The sequence below is a fragment of the Trichosurus vulpecula genome, chromosome 7, assembly GCF_011100635.1.
Source record: "Trichosurus vulpecula isolate mTriVul1 chromosome 7, mTriVul1.pri, whole genome shotgun sequence".
In the NCBI taxonomy this organism is placed as follows: domain Eukaryota; kingdom Metazoa; phylum Chordata; class Mammalia; order Diprotodontia; family Phalangeridae; genus Trichosurus; species Trichosurus vulpecula.
In genome coordinates, this window is record NC_050579.1 from 255418335 (window position 1) to 255436746 (window position 18412).

An 18412-nucleotide genomic window follows, 5' to 3' on the forward strand; every position below is an offset into this window, starting at 1 on the left:
TGTCATCCTTACATGTGGGTGCTTTATCCAAAGGAATGTAAATTTTGATCACTTATACTTGGAAAGATATCTTGAGGCTTGGGGTTAGGTTTTTTCCCCCTTCCCTACTTAAATGTTCTATCAATTTTTTTTTTCAAAACATTGGGACAATTTTCTCTTATCTCACATAATTCTCATTTATGATTTCATGAAATATAGCTCTGAAAAACCAGGCTTTGATAAGGCCCATTGGGATTCAAATGGAGCTACTTGACTATGCCTTTAAACCCATATCAGTCTGGCTATCACTGATTGGCCGGTAATAGTTTTCATCCTAAGCCTCACATGCTCAACTTTTGGGTTTTGATGGCTCAGAGTGAGTGTAAATAGAGAGTAAATAGCAGGCCAGAAACTCTGAGGATCTTTCCTGGGGGTGCAGTTGTCACCCCCCTCCCCATTCTTCTGTGAAGGCAAACTGGACCATCTTTTCCCTCAATTCTTTTTTTTTTCAGACTTAAAGCAGAAATTTATTAAAATCCATTTACAGTGTTTTTCAGAAACATGTACAGAATACTTAATATTCAGCCAACAGAATACTTAAAAGTGCTTTGTTGGAAGACTCTACTTGCTTCAAGGGATTTTTCTCCACTCTAAACACTTTTATATCTGGAAATTATGCACTAACATGACAGCAGTCATCTCAGGTTAATTATCCTGTCTGCCACACCTATGACAGCCCCATCCCCTCTGTAGGGAGTTCAACAGAAATCAGTAGAAAGAATCCTCTGTAATGTGATAACAAAGGCCACAAATATTTTACAGGACATACATAAAAAGTTTCTCATGTCCTAGTTGGGGTGTCCACAAGGTGGCCAAACAAAACTACTTGCTACTGGCAGGTTGGGTGTACCCACCTAGCTTTGGAGGCTGGCTAATCAGAACTGCATGGCTTCAAGATCATCCTCCTCTCTTCCTCTTCTTCCTCAGTGGCAGCTGTCACTCCTAAAGGCTCAGGCTCTGGAAGAGCATCCGTAACTTGCTGGGTGCTTTGCCTAAAGCCCTTGCTGTAATCTCAAAGAGAATTTTATCAGTCTCTATTTTTGCTGCTTCCTCCATCTTTCTTTCAAAAGTGTCTTCTAACATCCCTATGATCCCTGCCTTCATCATCTCTTTGGACAGATCACTCATGATTACCTGGATCTCTGGGATCTTCACCAGGTCTTGCATGGCTCTCATAACTTCTGTGCTCTTCTGTAAGGAGCCAGTCACTCGAAGCACTGCCAGTTGGTTCTTCATGCCCATGAGGACAGAATTTTTGTGTACCTTGGATGCATACAGCTTGCTCACTACCTTCCTCAGTCTGATCATCTCCTTGGCTAGAATGACACAGATGTCATTCTGGACTTTTTGGGCAGCATCCTTCACGGATCGCTTTACTTTTTCTTCTTCTCTCTGGATATCTCTTATTTACCTGTCAGCCACTCTCACTTCTTTTCTGATCTTCAGTAACCATTCATTGACCAGCTCCTTGGGAGGCTTCTCTTGTGTCTTCCCGAAGAGCCCCATTGTGAACTCTGCTATCCTGGCCCCTTCCACTTTCTTGTCACTGGCACTGCAGCCACCTGGGCGGGGAATAAGGAAGTGGCTGCAGTGGCTGCCTCCTCAGTTTTTACCTAGCATTTATTCACTGAATGGATGTTGCCCAAGACAAACTGAGACCTGGGAAAGACCTTAGTTTAAAAGACCAAGGTCCCCCGCTGCATCTGGGGCCATCGCCAGTTATCCTGACATGTGTCCTGCCACTGGACTCTGATGACTCTGAAGGAGAGAGTGAGGCTGATGACTCTGCATAGCTCTGTCTCACTTAAATCCAATTCACTTGCAAGTCAAAATATCATTGTCCCAATTGGACCAATGGGTCCTCTCAAGAAGGAAAGACCAGCAACACCCACATATCCCAACGACATAAAAAGGGGAGGGGAAGGATCTATTTGTACAAAAAATATAACAGCTCTTTTGGTTCTGGCTTAAGAATTGGAAATCAATGGGATGCCCATAAATTGGGGAATGGCTAAACAAGCTGTAGTGTATGATTGTGATGGTTTGTGCTGTAAGAAATGACAAGCAGGATGATTTAAGAAAAACCTGTAAAGACTTACATGAACTTATACAAAGTGAAGTGAGCAGAACTAAAATACTTGTTGTACACAGTAACAGCAATAGTGTACAATGAATGACTTAACTATTCTCAGCAATACAATGATCCAAGACAATCCCAAAGACTAATGATGAAGCATCTCCAGAGAAAGAACTGATACTATCTAAATACAGATTGAAGCATGCTATTTTCACTTCCTTTTTTTACTTTTCTTATACAAAATTACTAATATTGAAATATTTTATATAATTGTACATGCATAACCTATAGCTAACTGCTTACCATCTCAGGGAGGGAGGAGAGGAAGGAGTGAAGGACTGATATAATTTAGGACTCAAAACTTAAAAATAAAAACCAGATGTTGAAAAATTGTTTTAACGTGTAATTGAGGAAAAATATATATTAATTTTTTAAAAGTGATGAGCTTATCCTGGGAGAGAACAGTAGATGCAAAGTGGAGTGATATATGGGATGAATGTGATGCACATAGAAAGACATGAGAAGATTTATATAAATTGATGCAAGATAAAGTAAGCAGAACCAGGAGATAGTGTTTACAGTGATCATAGCAATGGACATGGAAAGAACAGCCAAAAGAAAAGCCTAAATTGATGAAATTATAATGACCAATCATGGCCCAAAGAAAGTGATGAGAGGGTGCATAGCCCTACTTTGTAGAATACTTCAAACAAGACTTTTTCAGTTTTGCTTAATAGTATTTTACTCACTTTTTTATTCTTTGTTATTTAGGATGGCTTCCTTTGAGGAGAGATATCTAGGGAAATGTAAATAACATATATCGGTAAAAATATATTGGTAAAACTTACTTTAAAAAATAAAGTCTAGGTTATCATGAGATCACCATTTTCCCCCTTTCTAAACTACTCTTCTCTGTTTTGTTCAATATTTAATTATTTCTCTGTCAATTCTGTTCCCTGTGTCGGTGTTTGTAAGTAAAAATTATCGTGATCAGCAATATTATCTTCTGATGCCGACAGGCACACAATGTTGACAGATGTATTGTTAAGAGAAGTTGAAATATATAAAAGCACTGTAGAAATACTATTTCTAAAACTTCATTTAAGCTAGGTGAAAGTAAGTATCTCTTGACTAATAATGTACCTATAATAAATGAATGTGTCTCAACATGGTCATCCTAGTTATATGCTACTTTACATAGTTTAAAATTTTTATAGTCTTAGAGAAGTAACCAATTTAAGATCAGGTTTTTCATGTATTTTTAAGTATTCGTAACTGAGTTCTAGTTGAGTTTCAGTCACAAGATCACACTTACAAAATAAGGGGGAGGATGGAGCCAAGATGGCCACTGGAAAGTGGGGACTTGCTTAAGCTCTCCCCCAAATCCCTTCAAACACCTGTAAAAAAAATGGCTCTGAATAAATTCTTGAGCTACAGAACCCATGAAATAACAGAGGGAAGCAGGTCTCCAGCCAAGATTGCCTGGATTGTTGCTGGGAAGGGTGTATTGGACAGTACTGGGAGCAGAGCACTGCCCAGTGTGGGTCACACCAGGACAGACCAGGCACTGAGGAGATCTGGCGGAACAGGCCTTAGGGCCATGAATCACTGAGTTGTGGCAGCTACCAGATTTCTCAACCCACAAATACCAAAGACAACTTAGCAGGTCAGTGGGAAAACTGCTAGATCCGGGTGAGGGGAGTGCATGGTCTGCCCCAGGCCCACCCAGTGGGAGGAATTAAGCAGTGGATCAGAGCAGGAGTACAGTGAGCACTCTGTATATGTATATATACAGAGAGAGAGAGAGAGAGAGAGAGAGAGAGAGAGAGAAAGGGCACAGGGTAAGTTGAATAAGATAGCATGATAACTAAAAATAAATAAATACAATTAAGGGGTGAGAGAGAAATATATTGGGAGAAGGAGAAAGGGAGAGATAGAGTGGGGTAAATTATCTCACAAAGAAGTGGCAAGAAAAAGCAGTTCTGTTGGAAGGGAAGACGGGGCAGGTGAGGGGGAATGAGTGAATCCTGCTCTCATTGGATATAACTTGAGGAGGGAATAACATACACACTCAATTGGGTATTTTACCCTAAAGGAAAGTAGGGTGAAGGGGATAAGGGGAAGGGAGATGATAGAAGGGAGGGCAGATAGGAGGAGGAGATAATCAAAAGCAAACACTTTTGAAAAGGGACAGGGTCAAGGAGAAAACTGAATAAAGGGGGACAGGACAGGATGGAGTGAAATAGAGTTAACCTTTCACTACATGACTATTATTGAAGTATTTTGCATATGATACATGTGTGGCCTATGTTGAATTGCTTGCCTTCTTAAGGCGGGTGGGTGGGAAGGGAAGAAGGGAGAAAATTTGGAACTCAAAGTTCTAAAAATAAATGCTCCAAAAAAAAGTTGTTTTTACATGCAACTGGTAAATAAGATACACAGGCCGTGGGGTATAGAAACCTGTCTTGCCCTACAAGAAAGGGGAAAGGGGCTACAGGTGGGGTGTGGGGTGACAGAAGGGAGGGCCGACTGGGGAAAGGGGCAATCAGAATATATGCCATCTTGGGGTGGGGGGAAGGTAGAAATGGGGAGAAAATTTGTAACTCAAAATCTTGTGGAAATCAATGTTGAAAACTAAAAAATATTTTAAAAATAAAGACAAAAAAAGAAGATCACAGTTACAATTAATAATGTGTTTTGGTGATATTTATAGAACTCATCAGTATTCTCTAGGTATTAAATGGAAATTTAAATCAATAAGATACTAGATACTACTGTATACTTATTTTATTATTATGCATGGAGCTAGATTTTTTTGAGAGCTTTAGGGTTTTGTATTTAATTTTCTGTATGTTCTGTCAACAAGTTCCTTGCCTATTTTGCAGTTTTCCCACAGCTATTGCATTTAGCTGTGTGCACGGATTTGCATACTCGTCATGGAGCTATTCTCGCCTGTGCTGAGATCACTTATGCCCTGTACAAACTAGCAGCTGCGAAAAATAGGTATAAAGACATTTATATACAATTTTTTTCATTTGCAATCTTTGTTATAACCTCCCTGTACCATTATTTGTGACTTTTGTTTGGTCCATATCTCATCCATTTTAATTTTAGTTAATTTGCTCCAGCACTGCAAAATCTTCAAGTTCCTACATTTTACCTAGTAAGGCTAATATTCCTATCTTTTATGATAAGTCATGTACTATTTATGGAACTGCTTGTCTCATCGCAGTTGAAACACAAAGTCTCTCTTAAATAATGAAACTAACCACTATATATTCAATGATGCTTATTTATCTGAAATACATTGATATTTCCTGTGTCCCTAGCAGTTGCCAAGATCCAATGTATGATCATTTGTTATCTGATAAATGTTATAAACTCAAGCTCAACTCAGCTATCTCGGATTAATAATGATTAGCTTGAATGTTTTTTTTTTAAGCCTCTTATTTTCTGCATGATAACTTTGTGATCTTTGGTGTTAGGTAATTAGGTTTCATAGCTTTCAGAGAATGCAAATGTTCAGAGGGAAAGCAAGGGAAAGAAAAGAGGGGCAGAAAGAGGGGCAGAAGCTATACAGAGAAGTGAGCTGAGATCAGCTATGTACAGATACAGGCATGTAACAGGTTGGACTTTGTAAGGACTTATTTTCTGAACATGAATATCTGCCACAGAGAGTTGCTCATATTATACTGCAGCCTAGTAGCCAGTGGCACACTGTTCTCGTTCCAGTTTTCATTTCGTTTTTACATCACTTTTAGTTGTCCTTTCATTTTGCTGTTGACTTCACTTCTACTCCTGTCTACTGAATTGACTGTACTCATCTTAGCCTGCCAACTTCATTTCTGGTCCCTGCTAATCCTTTTTGTGTTAGAACTGTTGTCATCCTCCAGCACCTTCATGTATTGACTCCTGGTTGTTTCTGTCCAGCTCTGTTGATATTATTTAACAGTCTCCTTCCTTATTCCATTTAGCCTCAGTTATACTTTATCTGTGTTTGCTTCAGTTGTAACTCCCCTTTAGTTGATCCCAATTGTTTAGACTGATAAATTTACTGCAGGGATGGACTTAAAGGTCAAGGTGATCTGGCTACATTTTAGTTCCCTTGTTTAAATGTATCTAACATTAAGTGCTTACTCTGTTAATAGCATTAAAATTTCAATAATTAGAGCTGAATGAAGTTAATAAATTTCACTGGACAATCAAATTCCATCTGGAAATATTAAAGGCTTTGCTTCATTCACATAGTGGTGGGGTGCCATTCTCTAGTTTAGATTAACTTAACAGAATAGAAGTTTTAATTGTGGGGAGGATGTGGAGAAGAGAGCAAAATTTTGAGCATGAAGTACTTGGGGGAGTAGAGCAGACCTAGGTGTGGTGGTATATATTGAAATTATCAATAACCAGTATTTAGTAAACCCTATATTATATACCCAGCACTGTGCTAAGTATTGGGGACATGAAGACAAAAATGAAGCTGTTCTTATTTTCAGGGAACTTAATTCTTTTGGGAGATGCAAAGTGGATGAGTTTGTGACATTCAGTACATTCCAGGCATGGGGATATATTTATTCATTCATACTATTTTTATACAGTATAATGTAAGCTCCTTGCAGACCAAGACTTTCATTTTGATCTTTACATCCCAGTGCAGTGCTTAGCAAATGGTATTGTGTAATAAATTCTAGTTACAAACCTAGACCTTCTGCATTTCCCAAATTCCTTCATGTTCAAAAATCTTCTCTTTCTTTTTAATTTTCCACTCAGTTGGCATTCCATTTCTGTACATTCATATGTATTTTATAAATATATATGTCATGTGTCAAGGCAGCTGGAAAGCTCAGTGAATGGAGCACTGGGCCTGGAGTGAGTTCAAATGCAGCCCCGGACACTTACTGTATTGACTGCGTGACATTGGGCAAGTCAGTTAAACTCTGTTTGCCTTAGTCTACTGGAGAAGAAAATGGCTAACCACTCTAGTATTTTTGCCAAGAAAACTCCAAAGATAGTATTGGTGTTCTGTGCTCCACATGGTGACAAAGAATCAGACGTGACCAAAAACTGAACAACAACAAAATATTGTTGTAGGAGAGCAGTAAATGTCTTGACATATAGAATATTTACAAGGAGTCAGGTTAGAACAGAAAGGGGAATAAGGTATTAAGGGTAAACTACCTCTTTCCAGATCTTGTCCCTAAAAGGTTGTAAGGCAATTCTCATCTTTCTCCTTTCAACTCATAATTTCCGTGCTTTTAGGGGAGAGAACTCAGGCTCACAATATTAGTATTATAATTCAGTTATATTATAGGCCTTTTTGGGTATGTCAGCTAATCTAACAGTCATTTATAGCCTTATCTCTGAGAAAAAATTCTTTCCAGTTTCAAATAATTGACTTGGGAAATTTTATAGGATAATCACAGGATTGTTAATTCACATGTAAATAACACTTTCAAGGTTTACAAAATATTTTTCTCATAACAATCCTGAGAGTGAGATAACATTATTATTTCTATTTTATAATTGTGAAAAATTATGAATCTTAATTCATAGAGGATGATAATTGCCTAAGGTGACATAACTAATTATCAGTTATGATTTAAACCCAGATTTCTCCTTAATCCAAATCAGGCAGTTTTAAAAAAATTTTTTTTGATAAAAATTAGAAAATCATCAACATGAACCCAGAGGGGTTCAACTATAAATCTACTACATATAGCTTGTTTCTTTTGCTATACATTACATTTAAAGTAATAGAATCAACATTGCCCTGCTTCTGTTTTCCTCTATATTTTGTAAAGGGCAGCCAGGTGATGCAGTGGATAGAGTGCTGGGCCTACAGTCAGGAAGATCTGAGTTCAAATGTGTCCTCAGATACTAACTGTGTTACCCTGGTCAAGTCACTTAGCCCTGTTTGTCTCAAATTTCCTCATTTGTAAAATGAGCTGGAGAAGGAAATGGCAAACCACTCTAGTATCTTTGCCAAGGAAACCTTAGATAGGACTGAAACCTGAACAAAAAAAAAAATTTAAAGGTTCATTGACTGTTTTGTTCTCTCTGTCTCTGTCTGTCTGTCTCTCTCTCTCTCTCACGTGCACATGTTATCCCTCTCCTTTCCTACTCTCTACCCAGCTCTCCCTGTCCTCCCACCCCACAAAAGCCCTTCATTTCCTGTCGTAAAAGTATAATCGAGCAAAATAAATTTGTGCTGTATAGGTGAGTCTGAAAACATGTGCCTCAGGCCTTTATCTCTTTACAAGAGGTGGAATGAGGTATACTTTATTATCAGTCTCCTGGCAATGTGATTATCCTTGGGATTGATAATAATAACAATAACTAGCATTTATGTAGCATCTTAAGGTTTGCAAAGCATTTTACAAATATTATCTCATTTAATCCTCACAACAACTATGTGAGGCAAGTGATATAATTATTCCCGTTTTAGAGATGAAGAAACTAAGGCTAAGAGAGGTTAAATGACTTGCTCAGGATCACACACCTAGTAAGTGTCTGAGGCAGTAATGAACTGAGGTTTTCCTTAAATTCTGAATCCAGAACACTATTTTAATTACTGTACCACCCAGCTCCTCTGATCTTAAGATCCAAATTCTTAAGTCTTTACTAGTTTTTTCTTTATGATATTGTTATTGTATAAATAGTTCTGTATGTTCTGCTTGCTCCCTTTCCTCTGTAATAGTTCCTTACAAGACTTCTAACTCTAAATTAAAGTCTCCAATTATTTTATTTTTCCTGTCTTTTTCTGTTAACTTAGGAGATCTGAATCTTTTTTGTGTCATAGACACCATTGGTAGTCAGAATGAGCCCTTCTTAGAATAATATGCATAATGCATAAAATAAATTTTATTTTGAGATAGGCTTACAAAGGAAACCAATTATGTTGAAATAAATTTATCAAAATATTTTTTAAAAACAATTTCATGGACCTCAGTTAAGTACTTCTGTATTAAGGGGTTTTCCTTCAAATATCTATCTTGGTACTATATCACTTGATACATATATATTAAGAATTTTTACTATTTAATTGTCTATCATTCCTTTAAGTATAATTTAATTTTCTTCCTTAATCTTTTTTAAACCATGTCAGTTCTCGCTGTTTCCTTGTCTAAGATCATGATTTTTTTCACCTGAAAAATAACTTCTTTCTAGTTCTTCTTTAGAATTCTGTGTGAATATTTGCTTGAAGTGTTTTTCTTACAAATAACTTGGTTTTGGATTCTACTTTCTTTTCTACATTCTGCTATGTGCCTTCATTTTGTGAGAAGTTTATCTCATTTACATTTAATGAGGTTTGTTAATTTTATATCTCTGTCCATTATATTTTTATTTCCTCTTCCCCTCCTTTCCCTCTCTTTACAAAGAATGTTGCAGATATAAGGAAGGAATTTCATAAACACTAGTATTCTATTATTTAAGTGGTCTTTTCCTACTCTTTGGCCCCTCTTCTCTTCAGCAAGCCCAGGCAGATATCCCTGGTTCTGTCTGTTTTCCTCTCTCTTTAATTGTCTTACACATTTAACCTTCCTAAGTTGAAATTTAAAGTTGGTTTTACTTGTAATTACTCCTTGTTTATCTTTTACCTCCCTTTCCATTTTCACACTCTTTGTATTCCTATTGAGTATAATGTATTTCTACTTCAACTGCTCTGTATGTGTGTGTGTTTGTATGTGTTCAATCTTTCTTTATCCAGTTTTGATAAGAATGAAGTCATGAGATGTCTACTCCCCCCATGCCCTCCTTCATACTTGCTTAATCTTTTCAGTTATACCTCTTTATATGAAATTCTAGGTTCTTCCCCTAAATTTCTTTCCCAAATTGATTCACTAATATATTCCTTTTCCTCTTTCATAACCTGTCTTTACCTGTAAAGCTTCTGCATTTGCCTGATTTGGCACTATTTTTGTGTAGTTCTGGACAGGACAGAGTAGCTACTTTTACATTTCAAATATCATTATCTTTGGTCTTTCTAGGGCCATTTTCAGATATTTTATTGGAGTCTGTATCATAAAGCAATGCTTTTTTTGTTGTTCGTTTGTTCATGATACCATCTAAATGGGAAGGCCCAGGAATTTTCCCAGTGGTTACAGTGCCTTTAAGTTGAGGGCTTCCTATATGGTAAATCTAAACATTTGTAGCTTGCTTATTTTGTTCCAGACTTTGAGGGACCTATAGAAAGGTTTGAAATGCAGTTAGTAGAAAAATGACAAGCTGTCTTAGAAAGTGACAACTCGGGTGTTATGATATTGGCCAGAGAATTAATCAAGCATGCAATCAGATATTTTTTCAATAAACGTGAACGTGTTTTTTCTTATTGATCTGAGCAAATAATTTCCCATTAGATAAATAAGTATTTATTGAATCAGCATAGGTTGTTTAAAGACTTTTTCATGCCATTGGGACATTCAGCAGAGTTAATTTTCTGAACTAGAGTGAAATGGCAGTAGCATTGACCTTTTAATCTTACCTCTTGCTTTTAAAAAATTAAATGTGCAAATGTGCATATTGGACAATGAAGCTGTAAAAGGCTGTCCTTTCTTTTGACTTTTCAGCATGTAACAGTCTGAAGAGAATTAATATCAATCAGTCATTTATTAAGCACTTACTATGTGCCAGGCACTGTGCTAAGTGCTGGGAATACAAAAAGAGGCAAAAACTAGTCCCTGTCCTCAAGGAGCTTACTGTCTAATTTGGGAGACTAAACAAATAAGCTATAACAGGCTAAATAGGAAATAAATTAACAGAGAGAATGCATGAGAATTAAAAGGGCTTGGGAAACGTGTGTATGGTGTGTGTGTGTGTGTGTGTGTGTGTGTGTGTGTGTGTGTTTAGTAGTTTAAGTCTTATCTGACTCTTTGTAACCTCTTTTGGGCTTTTCTTAGCAAAGATACTGGAGTGGTTTGCCATTTTCTTCTCCAGCTCATTTTACAGATGAGGAACTGAGGCAGACAAGGTTAAGTGATTTGCTCAGAGTCACACAGCTAGTAAAGTGTCTGAGGTCAGATTTGAACTCCTGACTCCTGGCCTGGCACTCTATGCCACCTAGTTGCCATCTTGTAAATGATGGAATTTTAGCTGGGACTTAATAGTAGCCAGGGAAGTCAGTGATGAATATAACCTGCTATTATCATGTCAGTGAAACTGTGGTACATCTCATTCTTAAATAAAGTTTCTCTGTTCACTGATGTAAAAAAAAAAAGACATTTGATTTTCCATCTAGTTAGATTCTAGTTTCCTAGGCACAGATGGTGTTAGTTCTCCCACATCCTTTATTTTTTTTACCTTCATATTAAAACAATGAAGATTTCTTCATAAAAACTATCTCCAGAGGGATAGCTGGATTTAAGGCTACTAAAATCTTAACTATATTATAACACAATTTGCTTTTCTTATTTATCACAAAGGGCTCTTAACCTGTGGGTTTCATTATTATATTATCTGACTTGATTATTTTAATATCTTGTGTATGAAGTTTTTCATTTTTTGTAATTTTGCAGGCCAGTTACAGATTATTTGGATCAAAAGTCATTGGAGGGACTCAAACAGATCCACCAGCAGGTTTGTATCCATATTTATTTATCCAAAGCAATAGCATGGCCTGAATATCCATGTCTTACAGAACTATTATATCAAAATAGAAAATATTTCTTGCCTCCAGTTCTGATGAAGTTATTAGCCAGCCAAGAGTTATACTTAATAATGATAACAGCATTACCTTAAAATTATTTTGAACATTCTAAATCCATCCAAGTGTTAATAATAATTATACCTAATATTTTACATAATGTTTTACGGTTTGCAAAATGTTTTGCAAATATGATCTCATTTTATCTTAAGAAGAATGCAAAGAGGTGCTGTTGTTAGCTCTATTTTACAGATGAGGAAATTGAGGCAAACAGATTAAAGATCACACAGCAACTAAATGTCTGAGGCCAGATTTGAATTCAGATTTTCTGTCATCTAGCTGCCTAACAATACAAAAGTAGTTAGTAGTAGTAGTAGTAGTAGTAGTAGTAGTAGTAGTAGTAGTAGTAGTGATGGTGATGATTATAATAAGAAATTAAGTGGAAAGGAGAGGTTAAAGTGTTATGAGAATTCTAAGGAGGGAAGAACAACTTTTAGCATGGAAAATTAGGAAGATCTGCAAAAACTAAGTTGTCTTTTCAAGGGAATGGAAGGATTAGGATTTCTACTAGTAAAGTTGGGAGTGGGGTAGAAAGGGAGAGGACCTGGAGAAAGAAGTTAAGATTAGAATTGTGAATGCTAAATAGTTCAGTTTGGCTGCAATATAGAATCTTTTGTGGGTGGTGGGGGGGACCCTGTTAAATCAAGCTGCAAAGATAGGTAAGAGTCAGATTTTGGAGGATCTTTTTAATACTAGGCTAAATATTCCAGTTTGAATTTGAGAAAAAATTCCAGGGCCTTCTTGGATGATGAGGGAGGATGGTCATCCTATCTACAGAAGTGAGAATAGCAAAATTGAAAGAATTCCAAGGTTTTTTGTTTTGTTTTATCCTCCTATTGAAAGCTTATTTTGTTTATGATATTGCTATGCCTTGTTATTACTTCAGTTCAGATTCTGGCATTATTACTGACAGATTTTGTGATCTTAGATTAACCTCTTAATTTTCATGTCCCTTAATTTAATCATCTACAAATTGTAGATAGTACTCATACTATCGCATTGATTTATCAGTGGAAGAGACATTGCAGAACATCTGGTCCAGCCCTTTGGTTTTTACAGATGAAGAAATAGAGCTCCAGAATGATGGGATGACTTACCCAAGTAGTGCAGGTAGTGGTAGAGAGGTGGGATCTGACCCAGGTTCTCTAGCTAGCAATTATCAAGACTGTCATGAAGATGAATGCAATTGTGCATAGTAAGTACTTTGAAGTCTTACAATAAAATGGAGTTATATAATTCAAGCAGCAGCAGCATCTTTCTAGAGCCAAAAAAACTCCAAAAATTGCTTTAATTCTGAGACCTTTCCATAATAATGTCTACTTTATATTTCCTGTTGTGATTCAAAGCAACAAATGTAATCTTATATTTGTTTAAAAACTAAAACATTTTCCAACATTTATTTTTAGCTTTATGATCGCCAACTGTACAGGTAAGAGGGGCATTAAAACAACAACAACTTTAGTTCTTATTGCTCTTGTATGTCTTAAAAACAGATTCAAATTCTAATTTCTCTATAATTTATTGAGTAAGAGTTTGAACTATCCGTGGTTCTTTAAATTCCTCAATCAGGCAATCAACAAGCATTAATTAAGTACTTTAGGTACTTGGTTTACAAGTACATAGAATAAAACAACCTTTCTTTACAAAAAATTTGCATTCTAAAGACAACATATATAAATCTAAGCTATTTAATAGCTATTAAAGCTTAAACCTTTACTAAGACAGAGATTAAGAACAGTATGTATATAAACATATATAGCATCAATATAGAGTGGAAGTAGTGAAATCTATAGTTTGGTGGGGAGAGCAGTAGCATTTGGTGGAGGGTTGAGGTGTGGGATCAAAAAAGCTTCATGCAGAAGATGTTGCTTGAACTGTGACTTAAAGGTAGACACTCTGATGTAGAAGTAAGGAAGGAGTACAATTCAGGCATGTGGGACAGTGGGGCTCTGTAGTATGTATGAGAAAAAGAAAACCATTACACTATTTGTGCTCACTTAGCTCCTAAATTCAATTTAATCTTACTAAAACAGATTTGAAAAGAGTAAGATTTAAGCAGTAGACAAGTGGTTAAAGTAAACAAACAATTTTGCAAATAATTGTAAATTAATAACAACCATGTAAAATGCTCCATATCACTGATAGTAAGATCAGTGCAAATCAAGACAGCTCTGAGGTTTTACCTCACTCCCAGAAAATTGGCAAAAATGAAAAAAGATAGTAACAGTCAACACTAGAGTAGTTGTTTAAAGATGGGAACAATAATTTACTCTTGCTCGAGCTCCGAATTTGGTCCGTCCATTTTGGAATATGACTCCAAATTACACAAAGAAAGTGATTAAAATGTCCAAATCCTTTGATCCAGAGATTGGTATCTACTCCAAGGAGATCTGTGACAAAAGGAAATGTTTCATTCACAGAAATATTTACAGTAGCACTTTTTGTAGTAGCAAGGAACTGAGTACAAAGTAGATGACCATCGACTAAGTAGTAGTTAAATTAGTTATGGTATATGAATGTCATGCAATGTTAGTGTACCATGAGAGTATCATGAAAGCAGGGAAGCATTGGAAAACTGATACAAACAAAGTGAATGAAGCAGAACCAGGAAAACAATGACTATGATAATATAAATGGAAAGCACAGCAACAAAATCCAAACTGAATGCTGTGAAAATATAAATAACAAAGTCATTTATAATGACACCTTCTTCATTTCTTTCGCTAGGTCAGGTACTATGGGTTTGAAACCCAGAATATAATGCATGATTTTTGATATGTTGTTTAGTTTTGCTGAATTGTTTTTCCCTCTCTTTTTACTATTTATTATAAGGGATAGCTCTCTGAAAGTGAAAGAGAAAAGAATGATACATTGGGAAATGGGTGATATAAAATAAATATCGATAAAAATTTTTAAAAAGAATTTACAAAATACCTTTCAGGATAGAGGAAGGGAGTAGTGGCCCCTGTTCTTCTTGGAGTGACCTTGTAAATCTGATGATGGTACAATTCTAGTGCTTATTGTGTTGAATATAGTCCTGCATACTTCAAGACTATCTCTTTATTTATCCTTAGTTAGAAATTAATATCTGCTTTGCTTTCTACTCAATAAATGTTGATTGATTTGGCATGGGTGGCATGGGCATAGTAGAAAGAACACTAATAGAAAAATCAGGGGACACAAATTCTAGTTTTTGAAACTTTAGTTTCCTTGTCCATAAAATGGAGATACTATTTTCACCAGATAACTCACTAGGTTGTTATAAGAATCAAACAAGATCATGTATGTAAAAAATTTTATAAATTATTAAGCATTATGAACATGTGAGCTACTATTGTTCTTGATTTGCCTTTATTATACCTTAAAACAGGGCTGTCCAACCTTAGGTTTTTATTGAGACAATAGACATCATATTTTGATTTGCCATTTTAGTGAGAGCTCTGTGGTAGCTTGGCTTCATTTACTAAAGCATTTATGTAAATTTCTATGCTTGTAGGCGGCCGCATAAATCCTACTGTGGGCCACACGGGCCGCGGTCTGCATTTTGGATAGCCCTGCCTTAAAACAAGCTTTAGGATAAAAGCAATATATTTTCTAGAGCAAGTACACAATTTCAAATGTCTGTTTTTATCCTGCTGGAACAAAATCCTGTTTATTTGGCAATCTAGATGTGATATAGATTTTTGGTTTAACCTTTCTAGTCAAAGTGTATATACATTAATTAGAAGACAAACTCTCTTTGGGACTTTTGTCATAAGTGTTTGCCCTGATAATTTAAGGAACCAGAAGCACCACTTCATGTTATTTGGTCATATCCTTTAGATTGTTGGGGATTTTCTGAATCAGAAGGGAGTTGGCTTCCCCTGGGAGTATTTCCCTCACAATGAAATCTGTAAGACTGCAGGTAAAATGAAGTGAGTAGCCAGACTGAGAGGAAAAGGAATTTATTAACATACTAAGGGAGACTGGCCCTTAGTTTTTTTTTTCCATGAAATGCAACTCTTACATATGCTGGTATTATGTACTGACTGTTAAGTACCTTTATGATAGATAAATCTTCTAAATTTGGATCTCCACTGAATAGTTTCTTTGACCTCTAATGCTTTATACTCTTATACTTTGGGAGAAAAAAGATAATAAATAACCTAGGCAAATCTATAAACATGGGTAACCTTTCTGTAACAAAGTGTCTTCAAATCTCAGTATAGTAATTAACCACCAGTTAAGAGTAAGGCAGAAAACAAGCTAACTATTTGTTTTGGCTTAGCTTTCCCAGCAAGCAATCTGCAGAACAAGCTGAACTTGTTTAGTGATGAGTCATCTCATGCTTGTGATGTATGTGGTTCTCGTTTCTGTGATGGTTTCTGATACAATAATACTACTGAGATCCAGTTGTAATGTAGGAAACCAAACTGTATGGATGCTGGTTTGTTTTTTTTTTATATGGCTTTATATTACTGTCTTAAAATTAACAAAAAGAAACAAAAGTTGATCCTGGTCAGCTTGCACAGAAATATGACTTCATATGTAGGCTGAAGACATATTTGGAAACTCACAGAAAGCCATTTGTCTATGCTATTCATATCTTACCTGAAAGTGGTAGTGATATTAAGCCTATGAGAGTTATTTGTATTTCTTCTATATTTGTTACTAGTTTGTCAGACAGTACTATGTTAGCACATACACTAGTGAGTATGGCCCACTTGCTTTTACACAATAATCATAAGCAAAGGCTTATAAAAATCATCATACTAGAAACGAAGAGTTACAATAGCAGTTAGAGATCAAAGTTCATGGCTTTTTGTATGAGATCTTTCTGTTATTGTTTCCCTTCTAATAACTGATTTCTATGCACAAGTGTTAGCTCCATGTTTCCACAGTGCCATTTTATTTATTAATTTCTTCTCTGTGACATATACTGATATTTTGTTGTTGAGGGTGGGTGTGGTAACATAGTTTGGTTTACTGTGCAGGTGGGATAAATAATAAAGACTAGAAGAAAAGCTAAAGTTCTTCCCCTGCCGTAGTCTTCAAATGAACATAAGAGAAAATTGTAGCTTTATTATGCTAATCCAGAGGCCTTATCCTGCGAAATGTAAAAGATGTAAAATTTTATGGTTTTAGGGTTTTCATGTGTATCAATCTTCAAAAAGAGTATTAAGTGTCAAAAGTTTGAAAGCTTGGTAGTATTCCTTTTGATAACAACTGCTGGATTTTCTGAAGTGCAGTGCTTGAAGTGGAACATTATGAATGCACAGAATTTGCTTTTATATCCCTACTACTGTTAGAGTCAAAGGGAATTTTGTTGTCTTTTTGACAGTTACCAGCTCATTAGACCAAGGGCAGTACTTGAAAATTTCTTTGTTTGATTAAGGCAACAAATTTAAATGACATTACTTATTATAGCTTTTGTTGTCATTCAGTTGTGTCTGACTCTTTGTGATCCCTTAGGACCGTACTATCTACAGGGTTTTCTTTGCAAAGATACTGGAGTGTTTTGCCATTTCCTTTTCCAGTAGATTAAAACAAACAGAGGTTAAGTGACTTGCCTAAGTACAGATTTGAACTCAGGTCTCCCAGACTCCAGGCACAGTGCTCCATCCACTAAGCCATCTAGCTGCCTCCATTACTATAGCTTCCAGATTTGAAAACCCAATATCATTCACTCAGAATGCTTCCTTTTGAATAGAACCATTAAAATTCTATAGTTTTCAATTCTTTCGAAGATACAGTGCTCTAGTTTAAAAGATAAAATAAAGTCAGATTATGCCATCAGTATTTTGACAACTTAGAAGGAAATTTTTTTTCTAATAACATTACTTGAAGTTAAAAGAGAGTCAGCCAGTTTAGCTAAATAATATTGAAGAATACAACCTGTGTACAGAAGTAGTTCTGAATCCTTTTTGTAATGGCATGTGTAGCAGAGTGGGAAGTCAAAGTAATGTTTTCTGTTCTATTTTGGGAGGAGCACAATGTGAAAAATGAACCCTTTCTTTGGGCATAAGGATTGAATAGCCAGACTCATTGCTGACATTATACTGAGAGAGCTTAAATTACCATTAACTCAAAACTAATATAAAAGTTGAATACTGCGTGTTAGTAGAAGCTCTTAGCATTCTGGAAAGCTTCCAGATTGAATAGCTTTTGACACTTGAGTAAATGTTCAGCTTTACTGCTTGTGATGGCACAGTGCCAAATTCAAGTACAGCACCGAAACTCTCCACTTAATACTGTTCTTCCAGATGAGGGTGAAGTTTTCTTGTAAATATTGTGAGTTGTTTTAGTTTGTACAGGGGGAAATATAAGATAATCTTTTTCATTATTGTGGTAAGTAACACAAAAATAATTTTAAAGAACAGGTATGCATTTAAAAAAATAAATATGAGTAGATGAAAAGAAGTAGCTTTTTAAAATAGTCATACAACCATCAGAATGGAGATAGTATCATGATCACTAACTTTGAAAAATAAACATGTAGAAGGTGGTGTTTTGTTGATAACAAAATGTTGAAGTAGGCTTTTAATGGCAATGGCTGATGAGGCCTTTAAGCAAACTATTCAGCTTTACTCCGAAGATCCCATTACATATTTATCTTTCCA

The 18412-nt window shown here is 35.9% G+C and overlaps 1 protein-coding gene and 1 pseudogene across 1 annotated transcript in view; one reads left to right on the forward strand and one right to left on the reverse strand.

The window, feature by feature from the left end:
* Positions 1-18412, forward strand: part of TBCD (tubulin folding cofactor D) — a 497899-nt gene that overhangs the window by 292532 nt on the left and 186955 nt on the right. The window contains exons 21-23 of the mRNA XM_036767571.1: positions 5002-5119; positions 11626-11686; positions 13220-13242. Of these exons, the coding sequence (XP_036623466.1) occupies positions 5002-5119; positions 11626-11686; positions 13220-13242 (202 nt within the window). The remainder of the gene's footprint in view (positions 1-5001; positions 5120-11625; positions 11687-13219; positions 13243-18412) is intronic.
* Positions 894-1545, reverse strand: LOC118856990 (annotated as a pseudogene).